At 34.8% G+C, this 19,328-nt stretch overlaps 5 protein-coding genes across 7 annotated transcripts; 2 read left to right on the top strand and 3 right to left on the bottom strand.

Annotated features, from left to right (window-relative positions):
- Window positions 1-14: 14 nt before the first annotated feature.
- Window positions 15-1,729, bottom strand: LOC125219488 (plasmodesmata-located protein 3-like). 2 transcript variants are annotated; one of them, XM_048121477.1, is made up of 3 exons: window positions 672-1,729; window positions 460-573; window positions 15-371 (listed from the first exon to the last, which is right to left on the bottom strand). In XM_048121477.1, exons 1-3 carry the CDS (start codon window positions 1,426-1,428, stop codon window positions 364-366), a joined length of 879 nt encoding a protein of 292 aa, XP_047977434.1. In that variant the 5' UTR covers window positions 1,429-1,729; the 3' UTR covers window positions 15-363. The 2 variants fall into 2 exon arrangements, with proteins under 2 accessions (XP_047977434.1, XP_047977442.1); XM_048121485.1 differs by having other exon boundaries at window positions 675-1,729.
- A 4,467-nt stretch (window positions 1,730-6,196) lies between these two features.
- Window positions 6,197-7,260, top strand: LOC125201908 (acid phosphatase 1-like). The gene is made up of 3 exons (XM_048100203.1): window positions 6,197-6,597; window positions 6,672-6,881; window positions 6,981-7,260. The coding sequence occupies exons 1-3, from the start codon at window positions 6,212-6,214 to the stop codon at window positions 7,156-7,158; spliced, it is 774 nt and encodes a 257-aa protein (XP_047956160.1). The 5' UTR covers window positions 6,197-6,211; the 3' UTR covers window positions 7,159-7,260.
- A 50-nt stretch (window positions 7,261-7,310) lies between these two features.
- On the bottom strand, window positions 7,311-9,625 carry LOC125201909 (peroxygenase-like). Of its 2 annotated transcripts, XM_048100204.1 has the most exons (7): window positions 9,532-9,625; window positions 9,264-9,410; window positions 8,530-8,679; window positions 8,234-8,319; window positions 7,889-7,983; window positions 7,689-7,814; window positions 7,311-7,608 (listed from the first exon to the last, which is right to left on the bottom strand). In XM_048100204.1, exons 2-7 carry the CDS (start codon window positions 9,376-9,378, stop codon window positions 7,455-7,457), a joined length of 726 nt encoding a protein of 241 aa, XP_047956161.1. In that variant the 5' UTR covers window positions 9,379-9,410; window positions 9,532-9,625; the 3' UTR covers window positions 7,311-7,454. The 2 variants fall into 2 exon arrangements, with proteins under 2 accessions (XP_047956161.1, XP_047956162.1); XM_048100205.1 differs by lacking the exon at window positions 9,532-9,625 and having other exon boundaries at window positions 9,264-9,522.
- Window positions 9,626-15,593: 5,968 nt separating this feature from the next.
- On the top strand, window positions 15,594-18,202 carry LOC125201873 (eukaryotic translation initiation factor-like). The gene is made up of 5 exons (XM_048100160.1): window positions 15,594-15,837; window positions 16,749-16,917; window positions 17,053-17,178; window positions 17,717-17,782; window positions 17,866-18,202. Exons 1-5 carry the CDS (start codon window positions 15,677-15,679, stop codon window positions 17,914-17,916), a joined length of 573 nt encoding a protein of 190 aa, XP_047956117.1. The 5' UTR covers window positions 15,594-15,676; the 3' UTR covers window positions 17,917-18,202.
- Window positions 18,169-18,777, bottom strand: LOC125201874 (protein PROTON GRADIENT REGULATION 5, chloroplastic-like). The gene is made up of 2 exons (XM_048100162.1): window positions 18,467-18,777; window positions 18,169-18,384 (listed from the first exon to the last, which is right to left on the bottom strand). Exons 1-2 carry the CDS (start codon window positions 18,707-18,709, stop codon window positions 18,280-18,282), a joined length of 348 nt encoding a protein of 115 aa, XP_047956119.1. The 5' UTR covers window positions 18,710-18,777; the 3' UTR covers window positions 18,169-18,279.
- Between the last annotated feature and the right edge of the window lie 551 nt (window positions 18,778-19,328).

Here is a 19,328-nt window from a genome sequence, read left to right as displayed (position 1 = left end):
GAAGAAAAAAGACAAAAGAAAATCACATGGAGAATGTAATAAAAGGCCAAAATCTGTTGGTACTACTACTCACTAACAAGTTGATTCCCTCCATTGGACCAAACACAAGTTCTTCACCAACATTTCCTACCTGACATCAAATATTTGAATATATATCCCTAAATTAAATTAACAAATCTACACAATCTAAAAACCGACTTCCACTACTCAAATCTCTACAATTAAGTTTTATTTCAAACTTAACAACCTGGGAATTCACATTCCTTAAAAGAAAGAAAAACACCACCAGTGGTTTTCTAGTTCGTGTATTTTCAAAGACAAAAACAGCTCTGCCCTCAAACAATTGTGGTGTATACAGAGTTCTTAGTAATCTGCAAAGTGAAATATGAATGCATTAACATTAGTGGGACAAAAAGCACATAATCATCACCAACACAAACAAGATTCAAGAAGTCATACCATCTTTTTTCTTCAATAAACCTCTAGCAAAAAGCAAGCAAATGACCAGAAACCCCACTCCTGCTGCCCCTCCCACAATGATAGCCACTGTCTTCCCTGTATTAGGCCCTCCCCCTGCAATAATCAAATTAAAAATCCAATCTTGCATTAATCAAATCCAAGAAACAATTAATTAAATACCAGAATCAAACAAAAAATAGGAGTACTACTACTACCTGAAGATGAAGGAGATGATTTCTTGGGGATCCCATTAGGATAATAGCTATAGCCAATGAAGCACTTGTGGAGATAGATTTGAGCAGAGATGGAGCTCCCACACTCCACCTGAGCTCTCTGGGCTGCATTTTTCACACACTCCACACAGTCATTAGCCCCCACATCACCTTCACACTGCCCCAGCACATAAACAGCCTCATAACTGGTGGTGAAAAACCCACCACTCATCCCATTTTCAAGAGAATTTAAAGCAGTATCCCTCTTCTGCTCAAAGCCAGCTCCACCAGCATTAGTCCCACCACAGCTCTTATACAGCATTTCCATCCCAGAAATCTGGGCAAAGCCAGCAACCTCATAGAGCATGTAGCAGCCAGAAAGCTGCATTCTTGCGGCTATAGGCTTGCCACAGAGCTTGTCTATGAGTATGGGCAGCCTGCTCACACAGGTGTAGCAATCAAGATTCGATAGATCACCTCTGCATTGGAAAAGGCCGGAGATTGAAGACTGCCCACTGCCAGTTGAAGTCTTGTAGAACTTGGACTTTGAGGACTGTGTGAGAAGGGTGCCGTACAAGGAGGAAAGTGCTTGAGAATACACTCCTGTTGGATCTGGAAAAGACTGCTTTGCACACCCCTTGTACACTATGCTGCTGAAATCAGGTGCAGATTTGGAGGGAGGGATGAGTTGAAGAGAGGTTAAAATGAGGAGAAGAAGAAGAGGGATAAATCTTGAGGGGTTTCTGGTTAACCCCATTAGCTCAATCTTGATGAATCAAATCATGCTTCTTTTTTTGATTCTTGGTTTCTACTGGAGGTCAAAAGATTGGATTTTGAGAAAGTTGGAGATGTGGGTTTAACAAGGAAAGATTGAAGTGCTTGGTTTCACTATAGTGGTAGGTTTTTTGTAGTGTAGAAATAGGCTTCACTTTATGTTTTACTGAAGGCTTCAGTTTCACAACTTTCACAAATGAAGAGGGATACCTTTTAGCTGTGCACGAGAAGAGTTGTGTGCTAGACTACTAATGTGAAATGTCCCTTTGATAATTGACTTACTCCTCTCCTGTACAATTTTATCCTTGTCTGAGACTGAGTTTTTGAATTTTGAAGATGATGCGAGGAGAGCCAAATAATTATGATTCAATAAATTAAAAGGGGAGGAAAAATATTCCTCTGTGTTGGGGTGGGGCATGGTGGTGGTGCGTCTGTTGGGAAGGAAGTAAAGAATCTCGGTTTTTGGTGGAGTGCTAGTTTATATGTTTGACCAAATTACATTTGACTTTGAATTTTCTAGAATTTTCTTAATCAAGTCTAATTTTCAACTTTTTTGGTTTAATTATAAATCGCATCTTTAAACTTTTGCTTGTTAGAGCATTAGCAATGGGAGCCAATCACCCTAGCTCATGGTCAGTCCTCCATCGGCCTCTCATCGTGGAAGAGGGGCCTATCAGCGGCCCTTCCCCTGCACCCCAATTGCCCAATCAATCGGTCCTGGTCGATCTCATATAAGGCTGATCGTCAGCCCCCATTGTGGTGATAGGCCGTGATCGGTCCTATCATGTAATTTTTTTATATAATTATTTAAAACCTCTGGATACCTTCATTACATTCTTTTCCTCTCTCTACAAAATGAATTCCGACAATTCCGATATAATTCTGGATTCTGACGACGACGATGCTCGAGTCATTTTTCTTCTTTTTTTCTATGTTTTTATGTGTTTTTTAGTTTATTTTTCCTTAATTTTTTTTAAATGTAGGATGTTTTTAAAAAAAAAAATTAAGTATGGTATTTTTATAATTTATTTGTCTTGAATTTAATTTTATTTACGTTTATATCTCATGTTATTTGATATCAATAATTAAAAATAAAATATACAAAGAGAGATGATATGGAAATGAAATGAGAAGTGAGATAGGTCTTCGTGGGTAAAATGCTGACGTATACATATGAAAAAAAGCTAGGCCCTTGAGATTGGCCTATCCATTGCTAATACTCTTAGGCCAAATCCACAATAGATACCTCCTGATCATGCCTTTGTTCACCATCATAACTCATAGAATTATATCCATTTATTTCAATCTCATATTACAATTCCTATATACTCCCTTCATCTCATTAAATATGAAACATTTGCTTATCTGTACGAGATTTTATGTAGTTATTTTATGAATTAATGAAGAGAAAAATAAAGTAAGAGATGAAAAAGAAGAGATGATGGTGTTTTCATCTTATAAAACGTGTTATTTTTAGTGAGACAATCCCAAAAGGAAAAAAACATTTCACTTTTCTTGGACAAATGGGGTATCATATTCCTCTCATTTAATTTTAAATTTTTATTTTTTAATTATCAATTAATTTTGACTTTTTATTACCAAATAATTTATAAAATTAAAATACATAAGAAATAAATTATGAAATTACTTCATTAAAATTACTAAGTCCTACAAGTTAAAAATTAAAGGTATATTTCACTGATGAACTTTGTTGGTGCGGTTCCAAATATCTTCGATGAGGTTGGCTTGGAGCGACCATGTACTTATTTTTCGGGCATAGAAGCACGCCGATTTGAAACCTCTCAAAATTACGGAGGTGTGCCTTAACTTAGAGGATTGTTTATGATGGTCGATCTAGAACTACCCTTTGCTCGTCCTGCCAATAAGTAACGTTGTTTCATTCATCTTCAATTATCATGTTAGGTATTATAATGCATGCATGCATAACGTTGAAGATGCATGATCGGTAGCATACATATCAGAAGATATCGCCATCGTGCACTTTACCATATTTAATAGACCACGTCGTCCAAATTCATCAGGGGTAAATCGTGATTTCCATCCCAATAAATTACGAATAAAAATAAGTCGTCGTCTCAACTTTTGTCGTCTCGAGCTAAGATGGTAAAGTCTCTCCCTTCCACATTCGTTCTCCCACTTCTACATCCACATCTCCCCCCACCAAATTCCATAAGGAAACAATTATCTAATAATTCAACGAATAATGTTGTTGCAATTCTTAATCGGGCTATTGGCGAAAGTGGGGCCCATGATTTTGAAAATACTCCTTCGCCTTCAACTTATCGCCAAAGTCCAATGACAAGGATGGGCCAAGCCACAACATTATAAAGCCCAACTTCTTGAGGTGCGTTTATAGGGTTATTGACCTCCCTTAAATATCATCAAAACAGTTATGATCGATCTCCAAATTAGTTAAAAAATAATTAATTAGGATGCATTATCATCCATTAATTCCCACGTTCTTAGAATTGCATGTTCCTATTTCAAGCACTTCCCCACGATTTAGCATGTTTATATTCCTAGTTGTTTATTTATAATGAGTAAGTCTTTGTGGCATTTAAATAGCAATAATGCCAATATATATATGTGGAATACATAGTAATGTTATTTAAAAAATATTTCTCATACTATTTGCAAATATATATGTACATAAGTACTCTATAAGTATATAATTAAATAACAACTAGGATATTAGTACCCATTAGATTGCGAGATCTAATGTGACAGGGGAGATGCCACATGAAATTTTTGATAATTATTATTTTAATATTAAAATATATTAATGTCATCTTTTCGCATAGAATATTGTAATACAAATTTACGCATAACATGAAAATTTCTCAACACAAAATCTGCAATATATTTTTATCATAAATTTTATTATTTTATATTTTCATAATTTTTGTACTTATCATAATGTCAACAAATATATTAAAGATATATACACGAATACTCGTTCTAATTTTATTAATTATATAGTACTAATTATTATCTAAGGTAGTTATTAGAGGTCATATATATCTAACTCTTTTCATATTATCTTAGTCCTTGTCGCTAAAAGATATAAACTATTTCTTTTTAATCAATCTCTGAAAGTGATGAACTTTCTAATTTTAGAAATTCAACTATACTATACTTATAACACTACTTCTCCTATCATTTTTTCTTTTATCTCTCTTATTTTAAGAACTTAGCCCAACCAAAAATTTAATCTTTTCAATGACAGTGGGTATTAAGTTTCACTGATATCTCAGCCTTTCATATTTTCGGTCATAATAGAATATAAGGGGATGGTTACACTTTAAAGAGACCATATATTGTTGCATTATAGACATTTCATCCATATATCAGTATATGTGTGCATAACCAAAGACAAAATAATGAAAATAATGATTTATTGGATCAATAAATCAACCATCTAGATTAAATATCCTATATGGATTATCATTTTGTAGCATATATACACAGGTATATGATGTAAAATTAATATGACCATTTCAATGGAAAGTATCTGCATATGTAATTGATTAATGCACTATAATGACTTTACTTAAGTATTGTAATGATCTAATTTATACTCCTAACAACCCACTTTCCCACGTTATATTTTTGAAAAACAAATCAAAACATCCTTTTTTTAATCCTTAATTTTTTATTTTTCTTAATCGAATTAATCAACCAAAAATTTATGTTGACTAATATCACCCCCCCCCCCCCCGGAAAAATAAAAAATAATAATGGCCTAATATACTATAAAATGACATATGGGATATTTAATCTTGACAATTAATTTATTGAGCTAATTAGATCTTTAATTATACATTAAGATTTAATTTTTTTTATCAAAACTATATATATATAGAGAGAGAATTATTTTTTCAGATTTATTCAGTCAGATGAATATACAATAGTAATTATTTTTTCTCTTCAAAAATGTATTTCAAAGCATTAAATTTCACATAATTTTTTTGATTTAAATTATTTTTTATAAAAAAATATTAAATTAAAGGTGATATAATAAGGAATCTAATGAGATCATAATTGTATAATGTTGAAATCAACAAATTAAAAAATAATGGATCATGTTATTATTTTAATACATTTGAAAAACAGTATATTAATGCTCCCAGTACCGTGTTGTTGTTGGAGGTCTTTTATTAATTGTCTCACTCACACTTTTACTATTTTATCTTACTTTACTCACTTTTAAAGATAAAACTAATATATAAAGATAAAACTCACATTCTATTAATATTTTCCGCTCACTTTTTTCTACATTTCTTATAACCCGTTCGGATCAAAATTAGTTGGACATACGACGAAAGCCGGAGGAAATAGTATATTTTGCAATATGTTTTACCTTGTAAATATAAATAACTTTCTCACCACTCGAAATGTTTATTTTTGGAATATGTCCCATTTATTTTGACACTGAACACGACACACCAACATGCCTATATTAATTATGCAAACTACACATATTTGCTGGCGCTGTTCTGACTCTGAAGTCTGGTCGACGTGCGGGGACTTTTTACATTTATTGAAAAACACTAGTAGTGTAATTTTTTTTGGCTATGATGGACAGAAGAGTGGAGCATTTTGTTTTTTTTCTATTTCAACATGGAAGTCAAGTTGCTTTTACATAAATTAAGATTGAAATGGTAAGAAATATGCCTAGGCTAAATTCCTAAGCCATCACATATAAATACAATGCAATCCAATGAGAAGTTGTATCATCAAATCAAATGGCAAGAAATCTACTAGTTATCTTGGCCATCTGCTATATACAGTTAGGCCTATCATGTGCAAGCGAATGTAGCATCTTGGATCAGAAAGCAATCAAATATGGCTGCGAAATCACCCTCAAGAACTACTGCGAGAGCTGGAGGATGAACGTCGAGCTCCACAACATCCGGGATTTCGACGTTGTGCCGGAGGAGTGCGTGGAGTACATGGGAAAATACATGACATCGATGCAGTACAAGGTGGACTCCGAGAGGACGATAGATGAGTGCAGGGTCTACGTGAGCACCAGCTGCGCCTTCAAGAAAGATGGTGCCGATGCGTGGATCTTTGATGTTGACGACACCCTCCTATCGACCGTGCCTTACTACATGAATCATGGCTTCGGGTGAGGATAACTAACCACAGCTAGTTTTTGGAGTTTTTATAATGTCATGTGTTGATTTTAGATTTACGCTGAAGGGGTGTGAAGCTGAACTTGACGTCGATGGAGGAGTGGATGAAGAAGGGCAAAGCTACGGCGCTTGAGCACTCGTTGATGTTCTACAATGAGTTGAAAGGGCTAGGAGTAAAGCTCATTTTGGTTTCATCAAGAAGGGAGTCTCTCAGATCTGCTACAATTGATAATCTTATTAATGCTGGCTTTTATGGATGGAAAACTCTCATACTAAGGTTTGGAATCTCTCTCCCTTTCGGCTGTACCCCTCGCCTAGGCTTAGGGCCGGGCGTGCTCTCTGGTTCCGTTTCCTAATCTAGTGTTTGCAATTGCAGAGGAGCAGAAGATGAGAAGAAGGAAATCGGAAAATTCAAGGCTGATGTGAGGGAGCAGTTGATGAGTTGTGGCTATCGTATATGGGGCATATTAGGGAACCAATGGAGCAGCATTCAAGGGCATCCCACTGCTCAAAGGACCTTCAAGCTGCCTAATCCTCTCTACTACGTTGCCTAACGTCTTCGATTGAATGCTCTAGCTTGTTTCACTTCTTACTTATGTTGATCATCATCATGTAACGGTTCTAGCAACTTCAATAAAAATGTTGTTCTTTTTCTATCTGGGGAATAGTTCTAGACTGTTTTAAGCAGTGTCATATATGCAACACATTATAAAAAGAGTACTATATATAAAGAAACAACATTACTTCAATCTCACAATTGCATACACACTTAACATAACAATACCTAGGAGACTAGCATATATATGCACTATCTTGATTATTTTAAATGTTATACTAACCATAACTCCATTCACTCCATCTTTTGGTCACCCTGCGTTTGCATCCTGGCAAAGTACTCGAACAAACTGCCGTCGAAGCAGCGCCTGACGGCCTCTTTCGACAGCAAACCTTCTCGATCTCTAGCTAGAATGTAGAGGACAATCCATTCAATTTTGCTTAAAATCCTGCAACATTAAAAAACAACGCAAGGATATTGAAAAGAAGGAGTAAAAGTGACTGCATCTTAAATCTGAATGACACTTACCATCCAAGGAAGTCCAAGGCATTTCTGTTGGCTTCCGTCATGTTCCACACTTCTCTGAATGTAAGCTTATCTGGATAAGTTTTTCCGTACTTGCTAAAGATGCTCTCGAATTTCGTAGGGGAGTATCTGAGAATCGAACTACTTGTTAGGTATCATGCATGCTTTGCGGTTTAACAAAGGCAGGGAAACTGATTGCGTACCTTCCTTCCGTGTCATAAGTTTCAGAATCACTTCCGTGTTTTGCCTTGTGGATATTAGCTATGTATATGGGGAATAGAGGAGAGGGAAGCCATCCCTGCACAATTAAGTATCTCACTCAGTAAATTTATATGCAGCCATTGCAAATAACACAAGGTAGTTCGCCATATCAACATTCGATAATATTTCGAAACAAAACCATGAGATTTCAAATGGCATAAGTTTTGATTGGGTTGAATTCAAAACAATTTAAACACGAAAGACCATGCGTGCTCAACTACATATCATACTAGCAATGCCACACATATTGAAGATGATGATCTGCACTATAAAACAGTCATACTTACTGGGAGAGTAGGATAACTCATTGACAAATTGACAAAAATACCCAGGAAAAGTGATATAAAGAAATTGAGTCCAACTTTCCGGCATCCTGCAAAAAGATAAATGTCAATGTCCATCCATAATGCTAACTGTTGTTGCTTTCTCATATTGTAAGTTAAAATGGAGATGCATGTATATTCATTCTTGGATATGCCAATATCAACAATAAAAAAGTTTGATCATAATCAGGAAGTGGGAGCAAAGAAACATCCTTTCCACTCATCAATGGAAAACTAAGTAATGAAGGAATGAAAATTACCAGCATAGGTTTCCCATGGATAAACGATACCATTGCCGTCTAGATCAAAGAAAGCAACATGCTGCTGCAGGGGACTCATATCACCATGGCTATGCCCAGGAGTTCCATCAGGGTGTTCCATATCTGGAGTAACCAATCCTCTCACCATATCTAAATTCACGTTTCCCAAAACACCAAGGCACCGCTCAGTTCGTTAGACAAGATGAGAGTGCGATACTAGATAAGTCACAAAAGCATTTGTCTAGAATTAAATTAGTCGATAAAGGTGAGATGGTTAATCATGAGATACAACCGAACAACGGATAGGATTAGTCACGGCTTTTAATCACAAATATTTACGGCAACACTGACACACTTATACACTACGGTGGTGTTCGGTTTCTAAGATAAAATAATACCAAGATACAAACTAGGATTGAGTTGTGAGATTATTTTAGTCACGGGGGTTAGCTATGACTGATTATCCCATGATTATCCATCTAGGATTGAGTTGTAGGGTTGAATCTCATAAACCAAACACACTACAAATTTAATCCTGGATACAATCTTGCAAACCGAACAACTCCTACAAATTCACATACATGATTGCACTACATACTAAGAAAATTTTGAAGAAATTTTAACAATTCTAAAAATACCGGTGATCAATACACCTAAAATAGACAATTCAAACAAAATTGATACACAGATTGAAGTACAATTGAGGTGGAAGAGAAAGAGGGAAAATAACCGACAGGGTTTGGGAATGGAAGTTTCGAGATCTGTGCGCACCGGGCGCTCGCTGGTGACCGGCGCAAGCGGCGCCACTGTGGACAAGGCCGGATTTCCATTAGTTTCAGCGGCTGCCATCACTCTTCTCTTCTCTAAGACTATACTTGTTCCTTGCAAATCCAGAAAAAGCAATTCAATTTAATAGCGTCACATGCAAATCGCAACACGCAACAGTATTGCTATTAATGTCACGAATTCTGCGAAATTGGGAAGACTGTCAAATCTGCCGACCTAATTATGAAGAACTCAGAGTTCCGTAATCCAAATACTACCGACTTGCGGTAGAGTTGATGCCGTATGCACATGATCTATTTATTAGGATGATAGACACATCAACTTATTATTCATTGAATCATAATATTGTAGGAGTACCCAATTTAACACATGCTCAAAAAAATGAAAATGCAAAGTACTTTAATATCTTGAAATATTAGTACTCCATTATTATGATCATCTTTGATTTACTAATTTTATGAAAATAAAAAGTTTCCTCTTTTACTCAACTCACGTGATCAAGCACTAATTGAACTCTTAAAACATAAAATGTACTGTAATCCTTGTTAGTGTAATCTCGGCAGCCAATTATAATTGACATTATTAAGAGTGGTGATTTGCGACATAATGCGTTTGCTATGATATGGATATAATAAGAATTATTAGTTTTATTTTTAAGTAATTATAAAAAATTTAGTATTTCTGTTTGGACAATTTTAGTCTTGCTCTTAGAATTGCAATAAGATTTAGATTTAAAATACAAATCTAATTTATTTTATCAATGCAATAAATCATGAAGTAGACTCCCCCCGTCCCACAAAAGGTCACATTTTCCTTTTTAATTTGTCCCAACAAAGATGTCACATTTTTTTTTTGGAAAAAATTCTCTCTCGTATGAATATAAAAATTATATTTTCTCTCTATTTAACACTCAAAACAAAACCTCCTAAAATCTCGTATCGTCCCACAAATTTGACATCTTTTGTGGGACGGAGGGAGTACTATTATTAACAGGGGTGGACACACTAGGGTAGGGCTTAAGCTATTACCTAATTTTTTTTATCTTTTCTACTTTTAATTTTTTTGAAAAAGTACTATCATTAGCAAGGGCGGACACACTAAAGAAACGGGCAAGGCTTAAGCTATTACCTAAACTTTTTTTATCTTTTCTATTTTTAATTTTTTTGAAAAAGTACTATCATTAACAAGGGTGGACACGTCGAAGAAAAGGACAGGACTTAAGCTATTACCTAAATTTTTTTTATCTTTTCCACTTTTAAATTTTTTAAAAAAGTACTTTTATTAACATGGGCAGACACATTAAAGAAAAGGGTAGGGCTTAAGCTATTACCTTAATTTTTTTTTATCTTTTCTACTTTTAATTTTTTTGAACACTTTTTAAAACTGCATTAAGCCCTTACAATATAGATATCGTTGAAGGCTAAATTATTGATAATTGAATAATTAAAGGGGCCAATCTGAAAATAAAAATTGCGGAGGAGAATGGGTAACAATGGCTGGCTGCGGTGCTCTTGGATGAAGAAGACAAACTAAAAAAACACAATATAATATTAAAACAATATAAAAGTCCTTTTGAAAAGTACTGATTACCAATTTGTTTTCCATTAAATAGTGAGCCAAGGTTCTTTAGTAATTATTCAATACTATCACCATGTTTGATTGACGGGAAAGTAAAATTGGCAAAAAGAATGATTTCTGGGAAAATGAATCTCGAGAATATGATTCCTAGAAATTTTACTTTCTTGTGTTTGGAAAATATCAAGATTTTAAATTTATATTTAATTTAAATACCAAACTAAAAATATACTTAATATTTTTTATTTATAAAAAAGAATAATAATATAAAATTTTTAATAAATTATTAATTACAAATAATAATAATTATATATTATATTTATTATTACAATGGATAGTTTAAATATGGATTATTCATCATAATATACACTAATATAATTATAATTATAGTATGAAATATTATACTCATTTATTACAATAATAATAATAATAATTGGTATTATAATTATAATATTTATGGATATTATAAGTGAATAAATTTAATAAATTAAAATTGCACTGTGACTTTATTAATTAATTATTAATTTATAAAAATAAATATTATTATTTATTATACATTTATATTATATAATTATATTTTATTTATTTAATAAATTATTAATTATTATTATGAATTATTATAAAATAAGTTATAATTATGATAATTTTAATCATAGTTATTTATTATACTGAAATTAAGTATGATTTATAATTTTAAATTATTTTTAAAATATTCTAATTAATAATAAATAAATAATAATAATAATAATAATAATAATAATAATAATAATAATAATAATAATAATAATAAAACTATACTACATTGAATTAAATATGTAAGAATCCTAAAACTGGAAAAAAGAATAACCAAGAAAAGCTAGGATTCAGAATCCTAGAAAGTTGTACTAACTTTCCTTGTTCTCGGATTCTGATTACTTTCCTAATTTGATTAAAAACTAAAACAAACACAAGAATTTAAAATTTAAGGAATCAGATTACTTTCCCATACAGAATCCTGACAATCAAACATGGCCTATGTATCTTCTTAAATACATGTCTTATTTTTAAGAAGGTAAAAAGAAAGTAAATTGAAATTTTTACTGATATATGCTTACCTTTATATATTTAGTTAGTAAATGTAAGATTTATTATAAAAAAATAGTGAAAATGATATTAGATAATTAATTAGTAAGGAATGAACTAAAATAGAAAACTGACATATATAACAAGAAATGGATAGGGTATAAATAGTTTTTAAATTAAAAGTGTTGCAATTAAAAAGATCCATGTAATTTGCGGAAGCAAAATTTAAATTCATAACTTAATTTTCAATTGCGAAATATATACTCACTTCTTCGGCCAAGTGATGTCTCATTTTAAACTAGCTCGAGTTTTTAAGAAATTATTTGATTTCGTAAAAAATGGTAGAAAAAGTGAGTGAAATTTAGTTCCTAATTTTTCATAGCATATTAATTTTGTAATAGAATTTGAATGAGATGGGCTAGTGAAATATTTCCACTTGTCAAAAATACTATAGTGGAGTATTTAATAGTGATAGATGGAAAAGGAAAAATGTTGACATTTAATAGGAGGCGGAAGGAGTATATAGTGTAGCCTTTACTGAAAAAAATTTATGCATTCGCTCCCGATTAGTAAGACATTAATTTGTGGGGATTCGATACATTTGCTTTATTAAAATATCAAGATTAATATGTTTCATAAATATGCATTATCGTGTCATAAGCATATTAATCTCTAGCCTATTTTTCTTGAATTTACGGAGGATTATGCATACTTTATCTTGCGCATTTAATTGGTGAAATTTGTGCAAATATATGATTCATGGAATTAGGATAAAGCTGATGGTGGATGTAAGAGCACCCTCAACGCGGCGTTGATGCATCCAGCATCACTGTCCCATCGGGGCGAAAAGGAACGAAATGGGCATTGGGTCGCTCCCTAGAACGGCCATTCCGCGCAGGCAAGCTTAGCTAGCTGGAACGGCACCACGAGCCAAGGCGATGTGCCGCAAAAAGAGTGAGCGGTGACGCCCACTCAGTAGCCTGCGAATGGGTATTAATTTATGCATCCACAACCATGCTTTTAGCTAAGAGCATGGTTGTGAGCCCGACCCACTTTTATCCATTTCTTATTCTATGCTCTTAGCTAAGGCATAATACCCTCAATGGTGCTCTTAGCTAAGGCACATTTCTATTTATTTTTTATTCTATAATTAAATTTAAATACCTCAATTACTAAAAATACTTCCATAAAAGAAGCCCAACTTTTTAACATAGTGGATACTCTAATTGACACCCATTCGCAAGCACGGGTTTAAACAATTTTTTTTTTCAAATTCCAGAAAATCGGAAATTAAAAAAATTTCACTTCCCCAAAATATTACTCTCTCCGTCCCGGATAATTCGTCCCAGTTTTCCATTTCGGTCCGTCCCACATAATTTGTCTCATTTCACTTTTACCACCATATTCCACTAATTCATTCCTACTCATATTTTATTATAAAACTAATATATAAAGGTAAGATTCACATTCCACTAACTTTTTCAACCCACTTTTCATTACAATTCTTAAAACCCGTGCTAGGTCAAAGTGACCCGAATTATCCGGGACGGAGGGAGTACCATTTTTTACTGTTTTTCCTACTTTTTAATTTTTATAATTCCAAAATTTATCATCTTTCATCAATTTTTTTTACCGGCCTTACCCGACGGACATTAGACCTGCCCAAGGTTTACCGAACCGGTGGTTAAAATCGAAACCGTAACCGCCGGTTACGGTTTTGAACCGAAACCGTGAGAATTTATCCGAATCGAAACCGTCGATTTTTGAACCGTGGTTCGGTACATGTTCAAAATTTTTTGAACCGAAATCGTGTCGGAACCGCCGGTTCCAAACCGGAACCACGAAAAAACGTCAGAAAACTGTGAAACCAAGCCGAAACCGCAAAAAACCGGCGGTTCAGAACCGTGAAAAAGCGTAAAAAACCGCCGGTTCGGAACCGAAATTGAAATCGGTGGTTTTGGAACCGAAACCGTAACCGCGAAACACCCGCATGGTTCGATTCCGGTTCAACAATTTCCAAAACCGGAACCGGCGGTTCCGAATCGTAATCGTCGGTTCCTGAACCGTGGTCACCTCTAGTGGACATGGAGACGCCCTCTAGGACAATTCGGGTAGATGTACGACTACGCCCCAACGCAGCCGTTGTCCTAACTTCAAGAGAGCAACAACTCCTCCAAGGAAGGAGACGATTTGCCGAATATCAACGTCCGCACGTCAAGGTGTATGTTGGCACCTCGAAAGATCCGGTCATTGGCACCAACAAAATCGGGAGGAGAGTTTGGGACTTGGGAGCGAGTCACCAGAAGCTACAATGCAAAGCGACCGGCTGGAACTGTTCAACGCAATGTAAGTATGTTGCGAAACCCTTTTGCCCGATCAAGCGACGAAATCTAAAAATTCAACGGGTGGTGCATCAACTAGATGAGGACGGGTGACAGCGGAACGAGCGAAGCCGACATTATGGCTGCTGAAAGAGACCATGCACAGACCCTTCAAGCATCTGGATAATTGGGCGGGTGGCACCCAATTCTCCTGGGGCTCCACCTCCAAACGACTAAGGTCGCAAGCTAGCTCCCTGGAGCTCATTTGGATAGTTCTGATGTCCGTTCACGCTGTTGTCTATATCTAAATGGGACGAAGGCGGCGAAGCTAGCCGCATGGGAAGACAAAGCCAAGCCTAAGCCCCTCCCAAAGCTCCACCCCATCCCATCCTTTCTAATCCAAAAACCTTATTCGAGGATTATACAGTCAACACCGATACGAGCCGAATGAATTCACAACAACAAGTTGTGCATGGATGATTGAAGCCTTCCAACATAAATTGGGTATAGCGGTCATACTACTGACAGCAACACCCACCGCAATAGTTTACAATTTTTAGTACATGACCTATGTCATTTTTAATTTTTAAGATTTAAATTATGCAATTTTAACATTTTAGAATTTAAATTATGTAAGTATTAATATTACAGGAATTCGTAATGCAATTCATTAATAATTTGTTCTATTAATTATATTTTTAAATTAAAGAATAGGAATAGAATAATGTGATCTATAAAATTTGGACATTATGGAATAGATTGCTCTGGATCACCTACAACAAATCATACTATACACACAAATATAATAAGTGATGGTGGGGTTCATCACTCATGTTTGTATGTGTATTAGGAGATGTAGTAGGAATTATTGTAGGTGATCCTTGTCGGGAATCAAGAGGGACATTGTGTCCAAACACCGTTTTCTAAAAAATCACTTTCCAATTATTTTTGGTTAACCTATATCATATTGATAAATGTACATGTATATAATTAAATATTTTAGATAGTTTATAGCATTAAAAATCACTTCATAAACGTTGATTAATTTAAAATAAATTAGGTACTTTAACTACTTTAGTAAAGGAACAAATTTTTATAACATTTTAAAATCTAAGACTACATGATTATTTTCAAATCAAGCTCAACATTACATGTGAATTTCTAAAAAAAAAAACCATTCATATATTTTTATTAGTAATAAATTAATTTATTGAGTATAAATTTAGTCTAATTTAATTGAAAATATAAAGACATACTGTAATAATTTTCTAATTCTGTAAACCCAACTCAACTATAAACCAAGTCTAGTGACTACGGTTAACTGAGTTTCTCTACCATTGAAAGCGCAGACAAATATCTCTTTCTTTCCCAACCCTTTTTTATCGGTGATTTGATTTGGTGGAATGGCATCTGAGATACCAGTCGAGGCGGAGAAGCAGCCGCACAAGCTCGAGAGGAAGTGGACCTTTTGGTTCGATAATCAGTCCAAGCCCAAGCAGGGCGCCGCCTGGGGCTCTTCGCTTCGCAAAGGATATACATTCGACACCGTCGAGGAATTCTGGTGGTAGGTACCAATTAAGGCCTCCAAATGTTTGATTTGACGAAGAAATTTGATAATTATTTCCGATTTGACATACAAGCTTGTTGCTTTGATTTATTTTGATTATTCTCGCCTATTTGTACATCTCTTTTATCTTTTTTTTTTTTTGTTTATTTTGTATGTATGTATTGGAATTTGATTGCTATTACTTTGGATTTGGTTGTGACTGCGAGTCTTGAGTTTTGAAGTTATATTTGGATCTCTTTCTTATGACTTGGTAATTGGTACCTTAAAACTTTGCTTCTTTCTTGTTTTATTGATATTAAAAGCATCAAAACTGTTCTGAATCCTTCTCAAAATGCAGAACATATACATTCTCTCTTCACTTAGAGGTACTGTTTTGAACATCAGTGCCAAATCCATCAAAACTAAGATTTATTAGCATTATGATGTATGTATAATTCTGAAATTAAGGAGCACACAAAAATGCTAGGTGTGTCCAATGTTTCTCAAGCTTTGTTTCATTCTCATTTAACTCGGTTTAGTTCTGGTGTAAGCCAGAACGATAACAATGAGCCTTTCTAGTACTTCTTTTGTCCTTCTGTAGCTGAATCGTATTCCGTTTCGGGCTATCCCATTTTAATTGAGCCATTTCCTTATTTTCAAAGAGCAATACATCTGCCTGCATATTTGTGCTGTGTTCCATTACTAAATAGCTGAAGCTTATGGAAATATCCAATGCTCCATGACAATAACTAGTTTTAAGTTGCTTTATTGAAGTTTGGTACAGGTAATGAATGCTGTGAAGTTTGCAGCTTGTCATTGTTTTTCTATTTTTGGGTGGGGATGGGAAGCGAGGGGTATTTTCTTGTCAGTTGCAGAAAGACAATTCATTGGTTATGACTTCCGCATGAAATGGTGATTTTTTTTTACAGTTTATATGACCAGATATTTAGACCTAGCAAGTTCCCCGCAAATGCTGATTTTCACTTATTTAAAGCTGGAGTGGAGCCCAAATGGGAAGACCCCGAGTGTGCTAATGGGGGCAAGTGGACTGTGACTAGCAACAAAAAGACTGATCTGGATAACATGTGGCTTTCAACTGTAAGACATTGTTGTCCCTCACTTCTGGTTACTATGTGTTTTACAATTAGACCTAACTAGATGATTATGAACAAATGATTGATGGATGCATGGGGTTTCCGATTTGAACTTTCTTTTTGTGGTTTTGTTTGTTAGTTAATGGCTCTTATCGGAGAGCAGTTTGACGACGCTGATGAGATATGTGGAGTCGTTGCCAGCGTGCGCCAAAAGCAAGATAAACTCTCGTTATGGACCAAGACCGCAGCCAATGAAGCAACTCAGGTATTTCCTTAGATAGCTAATCATGTCAATGATTTCATTAATTTTGGTCTCAGATAATAAAGAGAACAGAAGTCATGATGAGTAAAATCTCATCTTGTCATAATGACTGTTTGTTGCATCACTCCAGCATTATTCTATAAAGATAAAGATAAAGATATATTAGTAGGTTACTATATGACAGAAGGGGCTAAGACTCAAAGGTGTTAAGTTTGTGGAGATCTTATGCGCTTTGAATGATAACCACTTAATCCGGGGCCAAATTAAGATAGGAACAAAGTAAAAGAGCCATAACCATTACTTGAAGCAGGAAATCACATTTCCAAGAATTGATTTGGTTTAGTCATTCAACAGTGTCCTTTATGCCTATGGGGTTGGACATCAAGGACACTAACTTTCCAGGGCATTTTAGTCGATTAAAAACTAAAATTATTATTTTATATAAATGCTAGCAAAACTGTAGGAGTGGAAATATATCAAGCCCTTGCAGTGATAGAAGCTTCAGGCATTTATTGATATTTTTTTCATCTTTGCCACGCAGATGGCCATTGGGAGGAAGTGGAAGGAAGTGATTGATACCACTGACAAGATCTCATACGGCTTTCATGTGCGTTTTAATCTCTCTTCATGAGTATTGTACACTCGGATGCCTCCCTTTCTTAATGTTCTAATCGTTTCGGCTTACTACAGGATGATTCGAGAAGAGAAAGTAGAGCACCAAGAAGTCGATACCAAGTGTGAAGCAAGAGCCTATGATGTTATCGAATCATGCTACTGATTAAGCTCCCAAACTTAACCGAGAGCTGCGATCCTCTCTTCCTAGTGAATTACTGGTGTTTTGTCTCTCAGTCTATCTGTTATATTATGAATGTGAAGGATATTTTCATTTTCATTTTCATTCTACATGTGGTTTGGTGAGCAGATTGTTGTAAAACTTTTTACTAAATTTTGAATATTAGCAAAACATGTAACAGCTCATTCATCAAGCTAACATGAAAGAGCAAATGAAACAGAGGTATTCATGTCACATGAAAAGAGTTGTGTTTTGAGTGTGTATGAATACATATTCTGTACTACTATATCATAGCGAAAGCATAAGTCGAATCAAGCAAGAAAACCAAGCCACTCCCCGTTCTTCTTGGCCAGCCGAATAAGCCCCTGCCGTTGCTTGCTGTCAGCTCCTATCGATTTGCAAAATTCTGTTATCACCTGAACAGATAAAAAAAAGGGTTTCAATCTGTTGGTTCGAAATGTATTTTGAGTGAAAACAAAATGCTGGAATTTTGGTTACCTGTGAGTGAAGAGCGATGGCCTTGCCTCGAAGCTGGTTGAACCTCTTCTTTCCAATGATGTTTCTAGTGACGACGACGGCCGGAGCAAAGATGCCGCCTTTACTACTCCCCATCATTGGCTGCGGCCGTACCGCCACCCTGAGTTGCGGCGGCCCGGCCACCTTGGCCTGCAGCAAGGAGTGGTCTTCACCTGTGGCCCAGCTCCCAAGAAAAGCAGAAGCAGAAACTGAGGTAGCAGCCATTGATTAGAAGCTAATCTTTGAGGTTTTTTGCTGAAATTTGTGTTGGAGGTTTTTCGGTTTTTTTCATGATTTATGTCTTATAAATATTTGAGGTGAGGAGGCGCGCTCAGAGCCACAGAAATCTGGTGGGCTTCGATTTTCTTTTCTATTTCTATTTTGATACTACTAAGTTAAATAGGGGTTCATTTCTATATGACGGACAAAGGAGCAAATTTATGTGTTAAGGTGATCCATAAACTATAAATATTCATTTTAAAAAATTCCTAAAACTATTCTCGTGAGCATGAGCAACAAATTATAAAGGTGACATGGGATTCTCTATGGTCAAGATGCGTTCTTGTATTCCAAAAATCTTAATTTCGCGGAATGAATCAGAATTTATATAGCAAGATTCGATCTTTCCATAGAATTGTAAAAGTCATGCTAATTTTTCTGTTTTTTGAGTAAAAATTTCCCTTCTGCTGAAAGCTAACTAGTACTCCCAATATTTTTTATTAATAGAGACACTTCTTTACCACATGGAGATTAAAAATAGTAGTAAATAAAGTAACAAAGAATAAAGTAAGAAAGTGAATTACTTTTTATCAAAAATAAAAATAACTCAATTATCTTGAAACTT

This window comes from Salvia hispanica, chromosome 1 (genome assembly GCF_023119035.1).
Source record: "Salvia hispanica cultivar TCC Black 2014 chromosome 1, UniMelb_Shisp_WGS_1.0, whole genome shotgun sequence".
In the NCBI taxonomy this organism is placed as follows: Eukaryota; Viridiplantae; Streptophyta; class Magnoliopsida; order Lamiales; family Lamiaceae; genus Salvia; species Salvia hispanica.
The sequence above is the reverse complement of the archived record's forward strand: the minus strand, read 5'-3'. Positions and strand labels throughout refer to the sequence as shown.